At 43.1% G+C, this 22,975-nt stretch overlaps 1 protein-coding gene across 1 annotated transcript in view; it reads right to left on the minus strand.

The window, feature by feature from the left end:
* SEL1L3 (sel-1 suppressor of lin-12-like 3 (C. elegans)) overlaps positions 1-22,975 on the minus strand; it is a 179,256-nt gene that overhangs the window by 67,239 nt on the left and 89,042 nt on the right. The window contains exons 10-12 of the mRNA XM_006866302.1: positions 17,343-17,554; positions 15,229-15,408; positions 2,213-2,332 (exon numbers count right to left, since the gene is read on the minus strand). Of these exons, the coding sequence (XP_006866364.1) occupies positions 2,213-2,332; positions 15,229-15,408; positions 17,343-17,554 (512 nt within the window). The remainder of the gene's footprint in view (positions 1-2,212; positions 2,333-15,228; positions 15,409-17,342; positions 17,555-22,975) is intronic.

Consider the following 22,975-nt stretch of genomic DNA (forward strand, 5'->3'; position numbering starts at 1 on the left):
ATCCAAGAAGAATGAAGTCCTTGACAACTTCAATCTTTTCTCCATTGATAAGAATGTTGTTTATTGGTCCAGTGTTGATGGTGGGGATTATAATCATTGTAATGAAACAAAGTATATGATTTGTTGAAGTGTAGAGCTAATGATCTGCCCTGAAAACGTTCACTCAATCCATAATAAAAACCTTTCAAAAGAAAGAAAATATACACAACAAAACACAGACTCAACAATGTCTACATGTACTACAGTGACACTGATGACACTTTCAGTGTGAAACCATTCTTACCCTCATTTTTCGCCTTGCTCCTCTCCCACTGACCTAAAGTCACTGCCTCCTAAATTCTTTATCCAATCTTCTGAGTTGTGTTGTCAGTGGGATCCCACACGGATGGCTCTTCAAAAGGACCCAATGTGCAAGGCCATCTTTCCTTCCATTTGTCCCTCCCCTTGTCCCTTCTCTTCCCTCTTTCCCACCAAGACGAACACCTTCTAGCCCAGTATCTCCAGAGTGGTGGAATAAGAAGACTTGAGTCTGAACTGTTTCCTTTGCCAATTCCACTAAGTCTTTTCTTTCTCTTTCTGCTCTCTGGCCTTCTGCCTGCTGAGCACCCTCAGAGGTGCTACCTTAGACTCATCTGCTCACCAGAAACATTGAACAAAAGCGAAATCCTTCCTGTGGGAGGGAGGCTCCCTCTGGATGCAGTCTGCCTTACCTAGGTCCTACCAAGGGATGGACAGTGCAATCAAGAAAAGGAACCAGAGAGGAGACACTTTACCAGACTCTTCCCTCTCTTGTCCTTTTAAGAAGTCCCTCCTCAAGACAGAGATGCCCAAGAGATAAGGCTGATCCTTCTGGGATCACATGCTGTTGTTGTTGGTTTCGACTCATAGTAACCTTCTGCACAACACACCAAAACACTCCCCGGTCCTGCACCATCCTCACAATTGTTACATTTGAGCACATTGTTGCTGTTGCCATGCCAATCCATCTCGTTGGCGGGATGTCTTCCTCTTTTTATGCTGAGCCTCCACTTTACCAAGCATGATGTCCTTCTCCAGGGATTGGTCTTTCTTGACAACATGTCCAAAATGTGAGATGAAGTTTGGCCATCCTTATTTCTAAGGAACATTCTGGTTGTACTTCTTCCAAAGATGGATTTGTTTCTTCTTCTGGCAGTCCATGGTGCTTTCAATATTCCTTGCCAACACCATCATTCAAATGCACCGATTCGTCTGCAGTCTGCCTTATTCACTGGGATCCTGATTTCTCCAGTGTCCTTCTCTTCTAGCTGAATTCATGGCCCTCTTCTCATCTCTTCAGGGCCTCAAGATGCTTCTTCTTATTTCTATCTGGTACATTAAAGTGTCTGACTATAGTTTATGGAGGGGCTGATCAGTACTGTGGCACTGTGCATTAATGTACTGGACTGCAAAGTTGGTTTCAGCTACAAGGTTGGTGGTTCAAGCTCACTAGCTGCTTCTTGGAAATCCTATATAGGGTCACTATGGGTCAGAAGCGAACCATAGTACATTTCACAACAAACAACAATAAATCAGTATTGTGACTCTCTCTCTTCTGAGCACTGGGCAGGACCTCACATAGAGTCCTCCTGAATTCAGCCTGTGGCTGCCTTGGCCAATGGAGTAAGGGAGGTGACTTGAACCACTTCTGCACAGAAGCGTCAAGAGCCAGTCTGTAATGCACCATGACCATCCCTTTGTTGCAGTGGTGTTGGGAGCAGTGTGAGAAGATGTATCTATCGGCTTGAGTTCCTAAGGAAGTCCAAGAGCAGAGTTTCTGCCAACACACATGAGCTGTGCAGTGTGAACAAGAAATAAGCCAATGCCATTTTAAGTCGCTGAGATTTGAGATGTTTTCCTACTGCAACATTTTACTGGTAGCTGTTGCCGAAGAGACCTGACTCCTAATATCGGGCCACCCTCACACTCAGATGCAGATTCTGGCTGGTTTCCCGAGTTGATCACCAGGCCTTTCTTCCTAGTTTGACTTAGTCTAGACTCTCTGTTATAACCACAAGCTTCCATTGACAGAGAGATGGTGGCTATGCATGATGTTCACTGGCTGGGAATTGAACCTGGGTCTCCTGCTTGGAAAGCAAGAATTCCACCCATGAGCCACCACTGCCCTCCGAGGCATAGCTGACCTAGTAAGATGACTGACGGACTCACTGATCACATGATCACATGATCTTACCTGAGCTGCTGCGTTGCCTCGGGTGGCTTCATGCTTCAACCACATAAAGACGTCTCCATCTTCTTTGGTTTGTACTTTGAGTATTTCATCATCTTTCAGTCTAATCATTTCAACATATGCCTGAAAGAGAAAGAAAGAATGATGGAATAAAGAAATGAAGGATAAAACGGAGAGGAGAATGCCCAAATAATATGGCATGCAAAAGTCATGGCCTTACGTATTCTTAAATGAGTAATTACTCAAGGAAGAATTATACAAGTCGTTGAAACATCAGGCATCTCTTTTTAAATGAACACGTCACGTCTCATGTATCTGAATGAGTGTTGTTCCTATCAAAGTTTCTGCCTTGGGAGGCCCACATTTATTCCACAACCACTTCTATTGCTCAAGTTTGTCCGGAGCCTACTTTGCAGCTGATTTGAGAGTCAGATTACACACAGCATCAAAAACAGCAAATCAATATTTTCTAAGTATAACCTTATTTTTTATCCCAAAGTGTTATTAACTTGCATGACTAACCCCTTTTATTTAGCAGGCTCAGCTTCAAATGACTTTTGGCTATTTCCAAAAATTAAATCAACTCTAAAATGAAGAGAGTCTGTTCCCTCAGAGGAGGCAAGAAAGAATGTGCTGGAGGCTCGAAAGACGATCCCAAAGGGGAGGTTTGCAAAACGTTTTAAATTTGCACACAGCCCCTCAGGTATGTGACTGCTTAGAAGAAAACAAGATTCATTCTGGTGGATATAGTTGGGCTGTTTATCAAAGATCCAGCCCGATTGTTTCATTGGCTCCGGGTATGCATGCCTGCTCGTCTTCGCCCATGAGGGGGTCTGGGAGAAGGTCTGTGCCCAGCACAGGTTGTGAAAGATCTGCATCGGGACTGCCGGGGAAGGAAACTTCAGACAACAGGGAGCCAGGCCTAATTTCCCTCTGACCTGCTTTCTTTATCACTTAAGGGACTGCAGCCCCCACCTCCCCGGTTCCTTAGTGCCTCTCAGCTGCTTCAAGGGCTTTGAGGGTGTCATGGACTGAATTGTATCCCCAAAGTATGGGTCAACGTGGCTGAGCGATGATTCTCAGTGGTTTGGCGGTTACGTGATGATGTAAGATGGCGGTTATGTGATGATGTAAGGTGGCAGTTATGTGATGAGGTAACATGGTAGTTATGTGATGATGTAATGTGATAGTTCTGTGATGATGTAATGCACCAGTCATGTGATGAGGTAACACGGTAGTTATGTAATGATATAAGGTGGTGGTTATGTGATGATGTAAGGTGGTGGCTATGTGATGATGTAAGGTGGCGGTTATGTGATGAGGTAACATGGTAGTTTTGTAATGATGTAATATGGCAGTTATGTGATGATGTTATGTGGCAGTTATGTGAAGAGGTAAGGTGGCGGTTATGTGATGATGTAATGTGGTGGTTCTGTGATGTTATAATGTGGTGGTTATGTGATGAGGTAGGGTGGCGGTTATGTGATGATGTAATGTGGTAGTTATGTGATGATGTAATGTGGCACTTATGTGATGAGGTAAGGTGGCGGTTATGTGATGAGGTAAGGTGGTGGTTCTGTGATGTTGTAATGTGGTGGTTATGTGATGAGGTAAGGTGGTGGTTATGTGATGATGTAAGATGGTGGTTATGTGATGAGGTAAGGTGGTGGTTATGTGATGATGTAATGTGGCGGTTATGTGATGAGGTAAGGTAGCTGTTATGTGATGAGGTAATGTGGCAGTTGTGTGATGAGGTAATGTGGTAGTTATGTGATGAGGTAATGTGGTAGTTATGTGATGATGTAATGTGGCAGTTATGTGATGAGGTAATGTGGTAGTTATGTGGTGAGGTAAGGTAGCTGTTATGTGATGAGGTAATGTGGCAGTTGTGTGATGAGGTAATGTGGTAGTTATGTGGTGATGTAATGTGGTAGTTATGTAATGAGGTAATGTGGCAGTTATGTGATGAGGTAACGTGGTAGTTATGTGGTGATGTAATGTGGTAGTTATGTAATGAGGTAAGGTGGCAGTTATGTGATGAGGTAATGTGGTAGTTATGTGATGATGTAATGTGGTAGTTATGTGATGATGTAATGTGGCACTTATGTGATGAGGTAAGGTAGCTGTTCTGTGATGAGGTAATGTGGCAGTTGTGTGATGAGGTAATGTGGTAGTTATGTGGTGATGTAATGTGGTAGCTATGTAACGAGGTAATGTGGCGGTTATGTGATGAGGTAACGTGGTAGTTATGTGGTGATGTAATGTGGTAGTTATGTAATGAGGTAAGGTGGCAGTTATGTGATAATGTCGTCATCCCCTTTGGTGTGGTCTGATGTGACCAGCCCTGATCTGAGGTAAGGAAAGGAAGGTAGGTGCACTCTTAATTACATCACAACTCTGATCTGATGTAAGGGGATTGGGTGGGAAGCAACAACCTTAATCAGATCACTGTGAGGGGTGTTTCCCTAAGGTATGGCCTGCATCTGTTTTAAGATAAAAGGGGAGAGACAGAGGGACATACTACCACCAAGAAAGAGGAGACAGGCACAAAGTGCATCCTTTGGACCCAGGTCCCTGTGCTGGGAATCTCCTAAACCCAGGGGAAGACTGATGTCAAGACACATGGAGATTTTCAAGGAACACTGGGCCCACAGATACTGAAAGGAGACAAGGATCTTCCTCTTAAAATGCGAGGTTAGAGAACAAAAGCCTGCCCTAGAGCTAGACCCCTGAATGTGGACTTCTAGGCTCTGAAATGGTGAAAAAATGATTCCTGTGCATTAAAGCCATCCACTTGTGGTATCTGTTACAGCTGTACAGAGTCCTGGTGTGACGCTGAAGGATAAGCATCCAACCATATCAGTTTAAACTGCAAGGTCGGCGGTTCAAACTCACCAGCTGCTCCTTGGAAATCCTATACAAGGTTGCTAAGAGTCAGAATTGGTTCGACGGCACTTAGCAACAACAACAACAACAGAGAACTAAGACAGGGGACTGAGAGTCCCTGGGTGGCGCTAATGTTGAAATTCTTGACAGGGTTGGCAGTTCAAACTCACCCAGAGGCACCTCAAAACACAGGCCAGGTCAGAGCCTTAAACCGTATGGGGCAGTTCTAATCTATACTCATGGTGTGACAATAAGTTGGGATCGACTTGGTGACAACTAACAATAAAACAACAACAGGGGGTTGGGATGGTTGTAGAATCTTTGCAGTGGCAGAGACTTGAGGACTGTACTAGGATTCAAAACACAGTGGATGCAGATGTCTACTGAAGACCATAGAAGAGATGATGCATTTGAGTTATGGTGTTGGAGGAGAATATTAAAAGTACCATGGACTGTCAGAAGAACAAATCGATCTGTGTTGGAAGATCAAATCAGCCAGAATGCTCCTTGGAAGCCAAGATGGCCAGACTTTGTCTCTCACACTTCAGACATATTGTCAGGAGGGACCACTAACTGAAGAAGGATATCAGGTTTGGTAAAGTGAAGGGTCGGAGAAAAAGAAGACTTCCAACTAGATGGATTGGCCCAATGACAGCTGCAACGGGCTCAGGTGTAGCAATGATTGTGGCGCAGGACTAGGCAGTGTTTCGTTCTGTTGTGCGTAAGGTTGTCATGGGCCGACTTGACAGCACCTAACAACAACAACAACAACAACATAGATGTTGGCTGGGTGTCTGATCCTGGGAAGCCACCAACCTGATATCAACAATTAGAATTATGATACCAACTACCATTTTAAATGTGAAAGTCATCAAATGATTTCAGTAAAATTTTGCTGAAGATAATTCAAATATTATTACAGCAGTACATCAACATGAATACAGGACAGAAATTCAAGCAGATTCAGAAGAGGATGCGGAATGAAGGATATCATTGCTCTCATCAGATTAATTTTGGCTGAAAGCAGAGAATACCATAAAGATATTTACCTGTGCTTTACTGACTACTTTAACACTTTCTATTGTGTGTATCACGACAAGCTACAGATAACATTGAGGAGTTATGAGTATTTCAGAGCACTTAATTGTGCTCATGAGGGACCTGTACATAGACCAAGAGGCAGTTGTTAGAATAGAACAAGGGAACACCAAATGGTTTAAAATTAGGAAAGGTGTGTGCCTGGGTTTTATTCTTTCACTGTACTTGTTCAGTCGTATGCTGAGCACATAATCCCAGAAGCTGGGTTGTTGTTGATATTAAGTGCCTTCGAGTCGATTCTGACCCATCGCGACCCTGTATAGGGTCTCCAAGGAGCAGCTGGTGAGCTTGAACCACCGACCTTGCAGTTCAAATGACTTTGCAGTCTGACGCATTAGTCCACAGTGCTATACCAGGACTCCAGAAGCTGGGTTACATGAAGGAAAGCGTGGCATCATTAACAACCTGCGATATGCAACTGATACAACCTTACTCGCAGAAAGCCAGGAGGACTTCAAATACTAATGCAGATCAAAGAGCACAGCCTTCAGTATGGATTGCAACTCAACGTACACAAAAATCCTTACTACTGGACCAATAAACAAATTCCATATAAATGAAGAAAAGATTGAATTTGTAAAGACTTCATTTTGCTTGGATCAGTCATCAACACTCATGGATTTAAAATGAAGAAATTAAATGATGTATTGCATTAGGCAAATCTGCTGTAAAAGACATCTTTAAAGTGTTCAGGGATAAGATGTCAATTTGAGGACTAAGATGTGCCTGATCCAAGCCATGGTATTTTCAGTAACCTCATATGTGTGTGTAAGTTGGACTGTGAAGACTGGAGAATCGATGCATATGAGTTGTGGTGTTGAAGGAGAATATTGAAAGTACCATGGACTGCTAAAAGAACAAGCCAATCTGTGGTGGAAGAAGTACAGCCAGGATGGCCAGACTTTGTCTTTGATATTTTGCACATATTATCAGGAAAACAAGTCCCAGGAGAAAGGATATCATGCTTGGTAAAGTGGAGGGTCAGAGACAAAGAGGAAGACCCCCAATGAGGTGGACTGGCACAGTGGGCTCCATTGTAAGGTTGGTACAGACCCAGGCAGTGTTTTGTTCTGTGTGTACAGGGTCACTATGAGTTGCTATGAGACTTAATGGCATCTAACAACAGCAACAAAGTGGAAGGTCAGCAAAAAAGAGGAAGACTCTGAACTGGCTTGGCACAGTGGGCTCAAGAGTAACAAGGTTGGTGCAGGACCGGGCAGTGTTCCATTGTGTTGTGCATAGGGTCACTATGAATTGAAACAGACTTGACGGCACCTAAAAGCAACATGAACAACCATTCGACATCTACTCTAAGCCAGATGCGTAACAGGTCGATTTCCCATTTAATCCTCATAAAAAGTCTGGGGCCCATGTACCACTGCTCCCTGTTTATAGGACAAGAAACTGAGGCTCAGAAGGTGAAACATGGAATCCCAGGTAACACTTGTAAAACTGACTCCAGTGGTCAGGGTGGGTGGGCTTTGAAGACAGAGCTCTTACCCACACCTGTGATGTCACCTTCTTGTGAGAAGCATCCCTGTATTACAGGGCTATGCACACCATACACACCATCAATATCTCTAGTTTACATACGTGGAGACTGAGACCAGTAGATTGTTCAAAGTCAGATATTTCAGTCTTTTAAATTTAGGAGGTAAACCCAGGCAGGCGGGGTCTGGAGACCATATTCTTCATTGCAGCCTCACAACCCAGCTATGTCACTGATGACTATAAAAGAGAGAGTGATGGAGGAGGATGGGGCTGGGGGGACTTGGTGGAGGCAGCAAAAACTGAGAAGGAGAGGAGCGAGAAGAAAGGAGAGCGAGTCTAGGAAGAGGGGAGAGCAGTAAAAACAGAGGGGGAGAGACACAGGACGAGAGGAAGACATAAGAAGACCGGCAGAAAACTCCCCTCTGGCTCTGCAGCTGGGGAGCTAAGGCTCTGAGCGTCCCCACTTTTTCCAGGAGCATCTTCCTTCTCCACAGTTGTGAAATGTAACCATTCAGCCAGCTCTCTGGGAACTCAGAAGCAGTCCCAAATGGCAATTCCCCACCCCCACTCACTCCTCCCATCCCCACTCACCACTAGGAGCCTGCCTCTCAGGGTGTTTACAAACAACTGTATTTGGCTCCCAATTGGGAGTGTGTGTCTTCTTTGTTGAAATGTGAGCATTTTGGGGACTTTAGCATTAAGAATGGGGAAATATCAGCTGGAATACAGATCATACAGGGAGGTAAGTATCCAAGATTCCCCAAATGTGGGATGTCACGCATAAATGAGGTGTTGAAAGTAACAGAGGTAGAGTTTATAGCCAAGCATCATGAGAACTTGTCACAAGCAGTGCAACATTGGTCACATCTGGGAGTCAGCAAGAGCTGTCACCACTGTATGTCCAGCCCTGGTCTCTCATGGCTTTAGTAAACACTGACTGAGCGCCAGACAGGAGGGTCATGAGGTGAATGAGACAAAAGCCCAGACTTAGGACTCTGGTTTAGCCGGGAACCAGCTGTATCACCCTGCACAATACACCGCTGTAAGAACAAGGACGGAGGTGTGCTCACATGTTGTGGGAATGTGGTGGGAGTGGGTGGTTATGTTCTGTAGAGTTGGTTCCGACTCATAGTGACCCTGTATAGGGTTTCTGAGGCTGTGAATCTTTATAGGAGCAGAAAGCCTCATCTTTCTCCCGCAGAACTGCTGGTAATTTTGAATTGCTGCTCTTGAGGTTAGCAGCCTGACTCGTAACAACTACGCTACCAGTGTGTTGTTGTTGTTGTTATTGTTATGTACCGTGGAGTCAGTTCTGGCTCATAGCGACCCTGTAAAGGGTTTCTGAGGCTGTAAATCTTTACAGGAGCAGAAAGCCTCATCTTTTTCCCGCAGAACAGCTGGTAGTTTCGAACTGCTGACCTTGCAGCTCACAGCCCAATTCGTAACCACTACGCTACAGCACAGGCATAATCCTTTAAGGCTTCCTGGAGGAGGAGGTATTGTCAAAGACAAGGGTGGAAGCAGGAGAAGGAGTGGCAATGGAAAAGCAAGCCAGGCAGAGGCCAAGCAAGACCAGGAGGTGTGAAGTGGTGTGACCAAACATTTGGTGTTGTGGAGTGGACATTCCAGGGCAGAGACCAGGAGAGCCGAGGATGGGGAGGTAGGGAGAAACCAGCCCAGGGAACATCTTGTACTCCACTCGACAAGTTGACTTTCATTTTCTATCGGTACTTCTCAACCCAGCCTGCGTGTTAACATTATCTGAGGAGCTTTTCAAAAATATTCACTTGTATGTATGTTGTTGTATTTCATCAAGTCTGCTCCAGCTCTTAGTGACCCTATAGGGCAGGGTACAACTGATCTTTAGGATGGGCCAAGGTATAGCACTGCAGGATAAGCACTGGACTGGTAACCACAAGGTTGGAGGTTCAAACCAACTAGTTACTCCTTGGAAACCCTATACAGGGTTGATATGAGTTGGAACAGACTCAATGACAGTTAACAATAATCTTTAATAGAAGAGAACTTGAAGTACTTACTGATGAAGATCACAGAGCACAGCCTTGGGTATGGATTACATCTCAATGTCAAGAAAACAAAATTCCTCACCACTGGACCAATAAATAATATCATTATAAATGGAGAAAAGATTGAAGCTGTGGAAGACTTCAATTTACTTGGATCTACAATCAACACACATGGAAGCAGCAGTCATGAGATCAAATGATGTATTGCTTTGGGCAAATCTACTGCAAAAGACCTCAAGTGTTAAAGAGCAAAGATGTCACTACAAGGATTAAAGTATCCCTAACTCAAGCTGTGATATTTTCAATGGCCTCCTATTCATGTGAAAGCTGGACAATGACTCAGGAAGACTACAGAAGAATTCATGCATTTGAATTATGGTGTTGGTGAAGAATATTGAAAGTACCATGGACTGCCAAAAGAATCAATATGTCTGTCTTAGAAGAAGTACAGCCAGAATGTTCCTTAGAAGCTAGGATGGTGAGACTTCATCTCTCATACTTTGGACATGTTGTCAGGAGGACCAGTCCCTGGAGAAGGACATCATACTTGATAAAATGGAGGGTCAGTAAATTAAAAGGAAGACCTTCAATGTGGCTACAGCAATGGACTTTAACAGGACAATGATTTTGAGGATGATGCAGGAGTCGTTTCCTTCTGTTGTGCACAGGATCAGTATGAGTCAGAACCAGCTGCACAGCATCTAACAACAACAATCTTTATGGGAGCAGATCACAGGAACTTTTCTCCTTGAGTCACGGGTGTGTTCAAACTGCCAACCTTACATTTAGTAGCCAAGTGCTTAGCTGTTGCCACCAGGGCTTCTAACACAAACACACACAGTACATGATCAGGCTTCACCCACATCACTGCAACAAGACTCTGCCCGTGGAGGGTGGACAAAAGTGTCCTTTAAGCCCACAGATAATTCTGATGTACAGCCAGCTGGTAGCGTAGTGGTTATGAATCAGGCTGTGAACCTTAAGGTCAGCGGTTTGAAACTACCAGCCGCTCCACGGGAGAAAGATGAGGCTTTCTACTCCTGTAAAGATTTACACCCTTGGAAACCCTGTACAGAGTCGCTATGGGTTGGAACCAACTCGATGGCACGTAACAACAACAGCCAGGTTTTACAGCCCACTCTGAGCTCACAGAGAAGAGGAGGGAAAGGACTGGAAGGAGTTGGGAGGCTCTGTGAGAGAGATGATGAAGGAAAAGGTTAGGTAGTCACAGCGGGGATGGAGTGGGGGACAAGAGTGATTGGTATACCAAGCTGTTCTCCTAGCCCACTACCATTGTGCCAATTCTGACTCACAGTGCCCCTAGAGGACCAAGCAGAATGGTTGCTTAGAGTTGCTGAGGCTCTAAATCTTTACGGGAGCAGAGAGTTTCGTTTTTCTTCCACAGAGCAGATGTTAGGTTTGAACTGCTGACTTGCTGTTAGCAGCCCAAAGCAGAGATCGCCAGACCTTTCTTCCTAGTCTTAGTCTGAAAACTCTGCTGAGCCCTATTATAGCAACACAAAAGCCTCCACTGACCAATGGGAGTTGGCTGTGCAAGAAGTATATTGTCCAGGAATCGAACCCAGGTCTCCCTTATGGATGGAGAGTGGAGAGTAGCTGAGAGCAGGGGAGTGGCTGAGATTCCTGCCTCCCCTTCCAGAAGGTGTAGAAAAAGAAGAACAGAGGCTGGAGAAGACACCTTGAGGAAGAGCAACATCTACAGGGTGGACAGAATGAGAGGAACTCATTTGTGAGGAAGCCACGCAAACCAACAAGTTAAAAAACCGTGTGATCCAGTTTCTGTTAAACCTGCAGCAGGGCCTCACTAAATCATAAAGTGCTGTGAAATGAGGTTACTGACACAGAAGATGAAACGATGCGTACCTCGAGTTCCATAAAAGCGAAATGAAACCAGAATCAAGAAAAGAGTTTACTGACTGATCCTTGGTTTGTTAATGAGAGGGCTGGCTTTCCAAATCTCCTCATTTGCTACATGCTGCTGGTGAATGAATAGATTTCTCAACAAAAGGACATTTAAATCAACATATGACACCTGCTTCAATTCTCAAGAAACCATTAATTACACATTCTTAAGAAAATGAAGGACGACACAACTCTCCTAACTATATAATCCCTGCCTGCAAATCTTAATCATAAGGCTTCTCAGCTGCAAGATAGATCTTTTCTATTCATCTTCTCTGGTTCTGACCAATTAAACTTTTTCTTTCAAAATCATAACATTTCATATGTCAGATCTTCAGAAGAAAAGGATCTTGTTAGCAACGTACCATTTCTCATTGCTAATGTATGCCAAATGAAATTTCTTAAAAGTATAATATAGATAGGGCATTATTAACACATGCAGGCTTAGCACCAAGACAATGAACATCGCATTTGGTGGCTTGGTTCTGAAGGAATATTTTTTCAGAATCATGGCTTTTTGTTTGTTTGTTTTTAAAAAAACAACTTTTGATTAATTCATAAATCAGTTCCTGTCAAACTGAGATCAACTTTGACACATACGGACTATTTCACACACAGGAGAGAATTGAAATGCACAAATGGCAAGGGTATGTGCATTTATTCAGAAAGAATCCTGATTTTCTAAAGGCAGGTTTTGCTGTTTTACAGCTTGACTTGTGTTCAGCATTCACTGGCAGCATGCATCTTGGAGTAATTTATTTCCTAACTGGACAGTGGTCAGCGTTCTTTTCCTTTCCAGAAGCCATCCGCCCCCAATCATCAAAGGACATGTTTTCTGCACTGCTGATTTCTAAGTGCCATCCAGAAGCAGAACACAAGAGTAACAGTGGCCTGGTGCCCAGCTAGCCACTCAGTCTGAGATTCAATCGTTCTGACCTCACCAAGCCTCCTGTGACCCTGCCTGGCTCACCAAACATAAACAGAGAAAATGAAGAGTTTAAGGTATAGATGCGAGCCAAATCCACCACATTCATTCATTTACACAGTGTTTATTGCTGTTAAAATCCAGCCATCCCATCCATTTACAGATTGTCTATGCAGAGTTGAAGAGTTATGACAAAAACCTGTAATATTTACTATCTGTCCTTTTACAGAAATAAAAATAAATGCTGATCCTTCGTACAGACATGACACTTCTCAACCATGCTATGACCATCAACGTCCAGGCAGTCCCTGACATAGAACCTATTCGAGTTAGGCTTCATCTGTCATAACTTATCACTGACTGTTTTGGGGCTTTCAGTTTTTGGATACATCTTATCATTACTAATAGGTAGTATATACTATGACACAGCACAAAGTTATCATTTTCAGATGTCCACTGTCATGATTTCTAAAGATGTTGCTGTTCTTCGGGGTCCTTGTATCTGTTCATACTCAACAACCCCATGCACAACAGAATGAAACAATGGACCACTCGCATAATCATTGCTACATTTGGGCCCATTGCTACAGCCACTCAGTCAATCCATCTTGGTTTTGCTGACTCACTACTACTTTTCCAATCATGGAAGCAGCAGTCAAGAAATCAAACGGCATATTGCGCGAGGCAAATCTGCTACTCCAGACCTCTTTAAAGTGTTGAAGAGCAAAGATGTCAGTATGAGGATTAAAGTGTGTCTGGCTCAAGCCATGGTATTTTCAATCCCATCCTATGCATGCAAAAGCTGGACAGTGAATAAGGAAGACTGTAGAAGAATCAATGCATTTGAGTTATGGTGTTGGACTTCCAAAAGAACAAACAGATCTATGTTGGAAGAAGTACAGCCAGATGCTCCTTAGAAGTCAAGAGGGTCAGACTTCACCTCTCATACTTCGGGCATATTATTAGGAGGGACCAGTTTCTAGAGAATTATATCATGCTTGATAAAGTAGAGGGTCAGTGACAAAGAAGAGGACCCCCCGAAGACATGCCTGGACACAGTGACAGCAGCAATGGGCTCAAGCTTAACAACAATTGGGAAGTTGGCACAGGATCAGGCAGTGTTTCATTCTCTTGTGCATTAGGTCATTCTAGAACTACCTAGACAGCACCTAACAACAACAACTGGTCAATTGTTGGGAAAAAAATAGCTGCAAATATATTCATGCATATGGTGGAGCATACAGGGAACAAGATTATGAAAACATCTTTGTTGTTGTTAAGTGCCGTTGAGGCAGTTCTGACTCATAGCGACCCCGTATAGGATCCCTAAGGGTTTGAAAGGCTTATCTGACAGTGCCACACCAGGAATTCATGAAAACATCTTAGACATAACAAACACCTTGAAGGAATGAGTTGCTGGGCCTGAGTGTCACCAAGCTCATAACATAATCTACAAAGAAATTCTACAGCCTACTTTGGTGAGTAGCAACTGGGGTCTTAAGCATTCATGAATAGCCCCATCTAAGGTGTAACTACTAATCTCTCCCTGCCTGGAGGAAAGAAGAGTGAAGAAAATCAAAGACACATAAACAATGAATGCAATGGACTGATGAACCATGTGACCATCAGTCTTCAAGACCCAGAGACCAAAAGAACTAGATTGTGCCCAGCTATCACTACTAACTTTTCTGAAAGGAATCACATTAGAAGGTCCAGGATAGAGTGGGAGAAAAAGGTGGAACAAAACTCAGAATCATAACAAAAGACCAAGCTCATTGGTCAGAGACTGGTGGATCCCCTAAGAATAAGGCTCTTAGTCACACTTCAGGTCTGGAAAGGTCACCCCACGACTCAGTCTTCAGCCAAACAATAGACGGGTCTATAAGGGGAACAAGAACACTAGGTAGGTAGATACAGACACCTTAGAAAAGACAACCATTTGAGACACAAAGGCAGCATTTATCCAAGGACCAAGATCAGAATTAGGAAAGAAGGAGGAATATAAATAGTGATGTTACATTGTGGGGATCTCAATCAATGCAATAAACCCAAATGTGTATGAATTGTTAACTGGAAAACCCATCTGCTCTGCAGACCTTCACCCAATTCACAATAAAAAGTTTAAAAAAGGAAACTCCACGGCAGTAGCCAATCATCTTATTGGAATCTTCAAATATCCCATGTTGTCAGCCATGTGGGAGCTCTAGGTTTTCAAAGTTCATGCTATGGGGCCGATGTCTCATAAGGCACCAGCAGAAAGTATGCAGCTTGCATAGCCCCTCATGACTTACTATATATTGAGAGAAGTCATTCGTTTACTGCTCCCACTGGACACAATCCCACACTAACATCTCGAGACTCCATCATCTCACAACTGGAATAAAGACAAATGTTGCAAAATCAAAGGATGCTCAGGGTTCGAATCTACCCTTTGTATACCAGAACTTCCATTCATGTAGAGGTTTTCACATATGGATATAGAGCCATACCTACATTTGGCTCAAGAACATGGGAAATATCAATGGGGAAGTGAAAGAATACTTTTCTCTCCATTCGATTTTGTGCATCCTCTGAAGGCCAAGGAATCAATCAGCCACGGGTGCAAACACTTTACAGAATTGTCCAAGAAACCCCCGCCATCACCATTTCCGCCCGTTTTGTTCTCATACCTGGTCTCCTTGAAGTGTATGCTGGTCAAGGGGGGTCTTCATGGCAATGTTGCTGTAGTAAGCATAGGACAGCTCCCAGTCTAGGGGGTAGTCGTCAATGCCCTGGTAGTGTTTGTACCCAAGATTCATTGAAGACAACCTCTCACTGCCCTGCCCTCCAACCAAGCTATACAACATGCCCTGTTAGGAAGAAATTGACCAAAAGTTCAAAAGATTGCACATACTAAAATCAAAATCCCAACCCATTATCACCGAGTTGATTTCATCTCATAGTGACCCCATCTGTATAGGGTTCCCAAGGTTTTAAATCTTTACTGGAGCAGAAAGCCTCACCTTTCTCCTGTGAAACCACTGATGGGTTTGGATTGACGACCTTGTGGTTAGGAATCCAGTGCTTATTTAACAGCGTCACCAAGATTCCTTAGATTGTAAATAAGGACCATAAAACCCTAACACTGAAAGGCCATCTGGTCCAGTCTCCAGATGCAGGAGATTCAAAGAGTTTATGGGAAGATGCCATTATCTTTCAATTCCATTTATCCATGAACCTTTTGAAGCACCTTTGCATACAAGTCTAGCCAACCCAGAAACATGCTGACAAGCCTTGAAATATGTATATATATACATATATATACCCGTATATATACATTTTTTTTTTTTTTTTTAAGAAGCCATCCAGTTTCTAATGGTTTATAAATTCCGAGCATTGGGTTCTTCCTGAAAAAGAATATGTTTGAGATCATGCTGAAGATGATCCACCAGGTTGGAAGGCACTCGAAATACACAGCGGACTGGAGCTACCAACAATAAGGAATATGGCAAAAGGCAAGCAACATTTTGTTCTGTTGTACACGAGGTGACCCCGTGTGTGCAAAGCAGAGCTGTGTGTCGTAGGGTTTCAAGGCTGCCACCATTTGAAAGCAGATGGCCAGGCCAATCTTCTGAGGTGCTTTGGGGTGGGTGTGAACCACCAACTATTCAACTGATAGTCTACTTAACCATATGCACTACCACCCCAGGGTTCCTAACACTGTGGAGAAGACCCCAGTCTGAGTCTCCTCAAACCAATGATCATCAAGTGCAAATCTGGAGCTACACATAATGGGGAACATTTAGTAGTACTTAGGAAAATGTGATTCCTAATGTTAGGCAAGCTGAATGATACATTCAGATTCAAAGCCACAAATGAAACCCTCTGGCATGTCTTTTGGTTTGATGGTCGAGGATAGATGTGGAAATACCTTGGCTACCGGTTTCAGTGGCATCACTTTGCTAACAAGTCAATCTAGGGTAATGTTCACACAGCCCGAGTATTTGTAAGAAATGACTGTTGTAGGAAGATTAGGATTCTGCTAAACTGTTCCTTAGGCAATACACTGCTGTTGTTAGGTGTAGTCCGTTCTGACTCACTGTGACCTTATGCACAACAGAATGAAACACTGTGTAGTCCTGCACCAGCCCTCACAATTATTGTTAAACTTGAGCCCATTGTCTGCCATGATGCCAGTCCATCTCACTGCGTGTCTCCCTCGTTTTCTCTGACCCTCTACTTTGACAATCATGATGTCAATATACTGATATACAAATATACCAATGTATACCAAATACGGGTTCTGATGTAGGATAAGCACTGTAGGATAAGCACCAGATTCGTAACCACAAGGTCAGCAGTTTAAACCCACTAGCCACTTCTTGGAAACCCTATATAGGGTTGATATGAATAGGAGCCAACTTGATGGCACTCAACAACAACAACAACAACATAACAAATATACAATATATCAGTTTGTGTCCTGGAATGAGGGAAACGCCTTTTATTTCTCTCACAGAAAGCAGGGGATCGTGCTGTTAATCCAATCTCAGAACGTTCATTCGGAATGTCAAGATTGCAGGACTGCAAGGTCAGTTTGAATCACAAGGTTGGCAGTTCTAGCTCACCAGCTGCCTCTTGGAAACCTTATACAGGATAGCTATGAGTCAGAACTGACTCAATGGCACTTAACAACAACAACAAGGCAGTTGCAACATGCCCACTTCTGGCCAAGGTAAGAAAATATTACTCTGCAAATAAAACACAGGTGACGGATATGCCCAGAACCCCCCAAAATATCTACCTGTAGCTGGTCCCGGGGTACATTTAATCCCGTTTCATAAAAGACGGTGAGGTAATAGGATGCTTTATGGTATCCACAGCAGCTGGAATCCATCAGAAAGGGAACGACAGAGCTAATTTGGTGAAGCCCCTCAATGCTGGCAAGTCTCTTTACAGCCTTCTCAAATATCCTCCCACCGATTTCTACTATGAATTCATTCGAGTTTCTTGGCACTGTAAATAACACAATTCAGAGCACATAGAATTAATTACCATGGGATCGACGCGGCTTAAGGAAGAAGAGGGAAAAGCCAATTAAACCACCTGAGTTATTGATATGGCTGGGCCTTGCAGTGCTGTGAGATATACCACCTTCCGGGGAGATAAATGAAACCCTTTGGGGATGCCATGGTGTCATTCTGTAAATAGCTTTTTCTTTGTCATTAAATGACAGCCTACTGTCCAGGGAAAACGGATGTGCCTTATATAGTCGACAGAGCGCCTCCAGGGAGTAATTTACTGAGAAACTCACTACCGAATCGGGACCACTGAAACTTCCAGAGAGGTTTTATTGGTTTCCTCTAGGACTCTCTGGATGTGTTTTCTCTCCGAAATAGTTCCTAGGTGCTGCCTCTAAAAGTTAAGCAAAAGGACTTTATTTTGGGATGCTATCTTGTTATCTGTTGCCCCTCGTTTTTCCCGTGGATGTCTCCACACAATAAAAAGTACAGCAGAGCCGACTTCTAATGGGGGTTACCAGAACTACTTACCATCAACTTGACTCCAGTTCACTGTGAGTCAGAGTCAAATTATGCCTCATGGGGCTTACAACATGCCACAGACTGAGTTAAACATCTTATGTAGATGAAGTCATTTAATTTGCATCATGTTAAGACACAGGTACTGATATCATCATCCTTGTTTATCAGATGCACGGAGTCCTGGTGAGGCACGTTAGTGTGACTGCAAGGTTGGTTTGAGCCACAAGGTTGGAGGTTCAAGCTCATCAGGCACTCCTTGGAAACTCTATACAGGGCCGCTGTGGGTTGGAACCAACTCAACCGCACTTAACAAAAACAATATTATTTATCAGATGTGGCACTGAAGGAACCACAAGGCTGGAGATTCAAGCTCACCAGCTGCTCCTTGGAAACCCTATACAGGGTCGCTATGGGTCGGAACCGACTCGATGGCACTTAGCAACCATAACAACATTTATCAGATGAGGAAGTTGAGGCTTAAGAAATGTCAAATAACTTGTGTAGGGTTAAGAAACCTTGAGCCCGGTTTTAAAAATCACCCTATTACATTTACATCCTAATAAACTAACAACCAATTTCCCTAGTAAGCAACTTCTTGTTGTTGTTCAGTGTAAAATCGATTCCAACCCTGTAGAGGGTTTCCAAGGAGCATGTGGTGAGCTTGAACCACCAACCTTGCAGTTCAAATGACTTTGCAGTCTGACGCATTAGCCCACAGCACCATACTGGGACCTCAGTAAGCAACTTACTACCAAGGAATTGAGCGCTAGTGTGGTATTGGAGGATGAAGAACCTTCTCCATTGTATTCAATGGACTGCTTGCTAATCACAAGGTCAGCAGTTCAAACCCACCAGTCACTCTCAGAAACTCTATGAGGGTCACTATGAAGCAGAACTGACTCGATGGCACTTAACAACGATGACCATGGACAGAAACCGGTATGTCCAACCACTATTGAGCTGTTGGACGAGGGTGCTGATGGAGGTTCTGTTGTGGATAGGCGTGATACGAGTCAGAACCCACTAGATGACATCTGATAGCAACAATTAACCCATAGACTGATAAACATTTAAGTCCAGAACAACACGTTATACAGCCCTATCACATGAGTGTCACAGTCTTTTAAAATCTTATTTTGTCTGCATTATTCGTTGCTGTTGTTACTAGTTGCCGTCAAGTTGGAACCGATTCATGGTGACCTTATGGACAACTGAGCGAAACACTGCCCAGGTCTGAGTCCACCTCACAATCCTTGCTATGCTTGAGACCATTGCTGCTGCCACTGTGCCAATCCGTTTCTTTGGGGGTCTTCCTTTTTGTTGCTGACCCTCCACTTTACCAAGTATGATATCCTTCTCCAGGGACTGGTCCCCCCTCATAATATGTCCTAACTATGAAAGACAAAGTCTAGCCATCCTGGCTTCTAAGGGATATTCTTAGATGTACTTCTACTACAGACTGGTTTGTTCTTTTGGCAGTCCATGGTACTTTTGATATTCTCTTCCAACGCCATAATTTGTTGTTGTTGTCAGGTGCTATCGAGTCGGAACTGACTCATAGCGACCCCATGCACAACACAACGAAACAATGTCTAATCCTGGGCCAACCTCACTACCGCCGCCACACTTGTCGCCACCTGGCTAATCCATCTCGTTAGAGGTCTTCCTCTTTTTCTCTGACCCTCCACCTTACCTAGCATGACATCCTTCTCCAGCGACTGTTCTCTCCGGACAATGTGTCCAAAGTATGAGAGACGAAGCCTAGCCATCTTGGCTTCCAAGGAGCACTCTGGTTGCACTTCTTCCAAAACAGATCTATTGGTTCTTTTGGCAGCCCATGGCACTTTCAGTATTCTCCTCCAACACCACAACTCAAAGGCATCAATTCTTCTACGATCTTCCTTATTCACTGTCCAGCTTTCGCATCTATATGAGGCTATTGAAAATACCATGGCTTGGGTCAGGCGCACCTTAGTCCTCAAACTGATATCTCTGCTCTTCAATACTTTAAAAAGTTCCTGTGCAGCAGATTTGCCCAAATCAAGATCGTCTGATCTCTTGACTGTGGCTTCCGCGAGTATTGATAGTTGATCCAAGAAGAATGAAGTCCTTGACAACCTCAATCTCTTCTCCATTGATAAGAATGTTGTTTATTGGTCCAGTGGTGAGGATTTTTGTTTTCTTTACATTGAGTTGTAATCCATAGTGAAGTCTGTGCTCTTTGATCTTCATCAGTAAATATTTTAAGTCCTCTTCACTTTCAGCAAGCAAGGTTGTATCATCTGCATATCTCAGGTTGTTAATAAGTCTTCCTCCAATCCTGACGCCAAGTTTTCCTTCATAGAACCCAGCTTCTCATATTGTTTGCTCAGCATACATATCGAACAAGAATGGTGAAAGAACACAACCCTGTCGCACACCTTTCCCAATTTTATAACATTCAGTGTTTCCATGCTCTGTTCGAACAACTGTCTCTTGGTCCAGGTACAGATTTCTCAGAAGTACAATTAAGTGTTCTGGAATACTCATACTTCTCAATGTTGTCCATAGCTTGTCATGATCCACACAATCGAAAGCCTTCGCATAGTCAATAAAGCATAGGTAAACATCTTTCTGATATTCTCTGCTTTCAGCCAAGATCCATTGGACATCAGCAATGATATCTCTTGTTTCATGCCATAACTAAAATACATTAATTCTTCTACAGTATTCTTTACTCATTGTCCAACTTTCACATGCATTTGAGGTTACGGAGAATACCATGGCTTGGGTAAGGCACAACTTACTTCCCAAACTGACATCTTTGCTCTTGAATACTTTAAAAAGGTCTTGTGCAGTGTATTTGCCTAATGCAATACACATCATTTGATTTCTTGACTGTTGCTTCCATGAGTGTTGATGGGTAATCAGAGCAAAAGGAAGTTTTTGAAAATTTCAATCTTTTCTCCATTTATATGGATGTTGTTTATTGGTCTAGTGATGAGGAATTTTGTTTTCCTTACATCGAGGCATAGTCCACACTGAAGGCTGTGGTCTTTGATCTTCATCAGTAAACATTTTAAGTCCTCTTCGCTTTCAGCAAGCAAGGTTGTATCATGTGCATATCACAAGTTGTTAATGAGTCTTCCTTCAATCCTGATGCCATGTTCTTCATATAATTCAGCTATTGAATTATTTTCTCAGCCTATAGATTGAATAAATATGGTGAAAGAATACAACCATGGTGCACTTTTCCTAATTTTAAACCATTCAGTGTTCCCTTGTTTTGTTTGAACAACTGCCTATGTATAGGTTCCTCATGAGCACAATTAAGTGTTCCAGAATACTCAGTCTCTTCAATTTGTCCATAGCTTGTCAAGATCCAAACACTTGAAAGTCTTTACATAGTCAATAAAGCACAGATATTCTGTTTTTAGCCAAGATCCTTCTGACGTCAGGAATGATATCCCTAGTTCCACGTCCTCGTCTGAATCTGGCTTGAACCTCAATGCCAATGTACTGTTGCAGCCATTTTTTAATTATCTTAGCAACATTTTACTTGCCCGCAATATTATTGAAATTGTCAGATGATTTCCACATTCCACTGGGTCACCTCTCTTTGGAATGTGCACAAATGTGAGGTCTTCCAATCAGTTGGCCAGGTAGCTGGATTCTAAATTTCTTGGCATAGATGAGTGAGTGCCTTCAGTGTCACACTGGTTTGTTGAAAGAATTCCATTTGTATTCAATTGCCAGAGCCTTGTTCTTTGCCAATGCCTTCAGGGCATCGACCCTTTCTCTTTGGTACAGTGACTCTGTATTCCTTCCATCGTCTTGTGATGCTTTCTGCATCATTCAATATTTTGCCCATAGAATGCTTCCATATGTCAAGTTGAGGCTTGAATTATTTCTTCAGTTCCCTCAGTTTGAGAAATGCTGAGCGTGTTCTTCCTTTTTGGTTTTCTTCCTACAGGTCTTTGCACATTTCATTGTAATACTTAATTTTGTCTTCTCGAGCTGTGTTTTTTGAAATTTTCTATTCAGCACTTTCACCTACCACATTGTTCTTATTTACTAATTTAGTCAATGAACGTTTACATTCTGTTATGTACAAGACACTATTTCAGATGATACCTTGCAAAAGGCCATATAAAATGACACAGGTATTATTTACGCATTAAGGAGATACATACAGTCAACTTATCCAAACCAAAAATCGATCTGCTTACAAACTGTTAAATGCAGCATTTTTTTCCTTTTCTTCATTTCACAAAATTAAAAATACTACTAAAAACTTCTAGAGACTCACTGTTACCAGTCGCAAGCAAAGAATGATCAGAGAAGAATTTTCAATATGGCAGAACTTGGAGGGGAAGAATTGGGTAGTTCTATCTTATGGTTAAACTGCTTCCCCTGTAGCAATATAGGTTGATGTCCTTGTTGTTTTTATTGTTGCGTGTTATCAAGTTGGTGCTGACTCATAGCAACACTGAATAGGGTTTCCGAGGAGTGGCTGGTGAATTTGAACTGCTGACCTTTTGGTTCAAGCTGACCTTGCAGTCCAGTGCTTATCCTACAGCACCACACCAGGTTTAATGTCCACTAATTGAGAATGTGTCCTCGTCTGGAATTAGGGTCTATGTAGATGTACCCAGTTAAATTCACATGAGGTCACACTTGTGCCCTAACCCAATCTGGGTGATATTCTTATAAAGGGAGAAGAGATACAGACAGGAGCACACACAGAGAGAGAATGGTCACGTGTAGATGACAGAGATGGGGTTACGCTGCCCCAAGTCCAGGAAGAGACCAGGAAAGATGTTCCACTACCACCGTTAGTGAGAACATGGTCCTGCCCACACTCAGAGTCTGAACTTCTAACCCCTAGAACGATAAGAGAATACATTTTGGTTGT

Source organism: Chrysochloris asiatica, unplaced genomic scaffold (genome assembly GCF_000296735.1).
Source record: "Chrysochloris asiatica unplaced genomic scaffold, ChrAsi1.0 scaffold00089, whole genome shotgun sequence".
NCBI lineage: Eukaryota > Metazoa > Chordata > Mammalia > Afrosoricida > Chrysochloridae > Chrysochloris > Chrysochloris asiatica.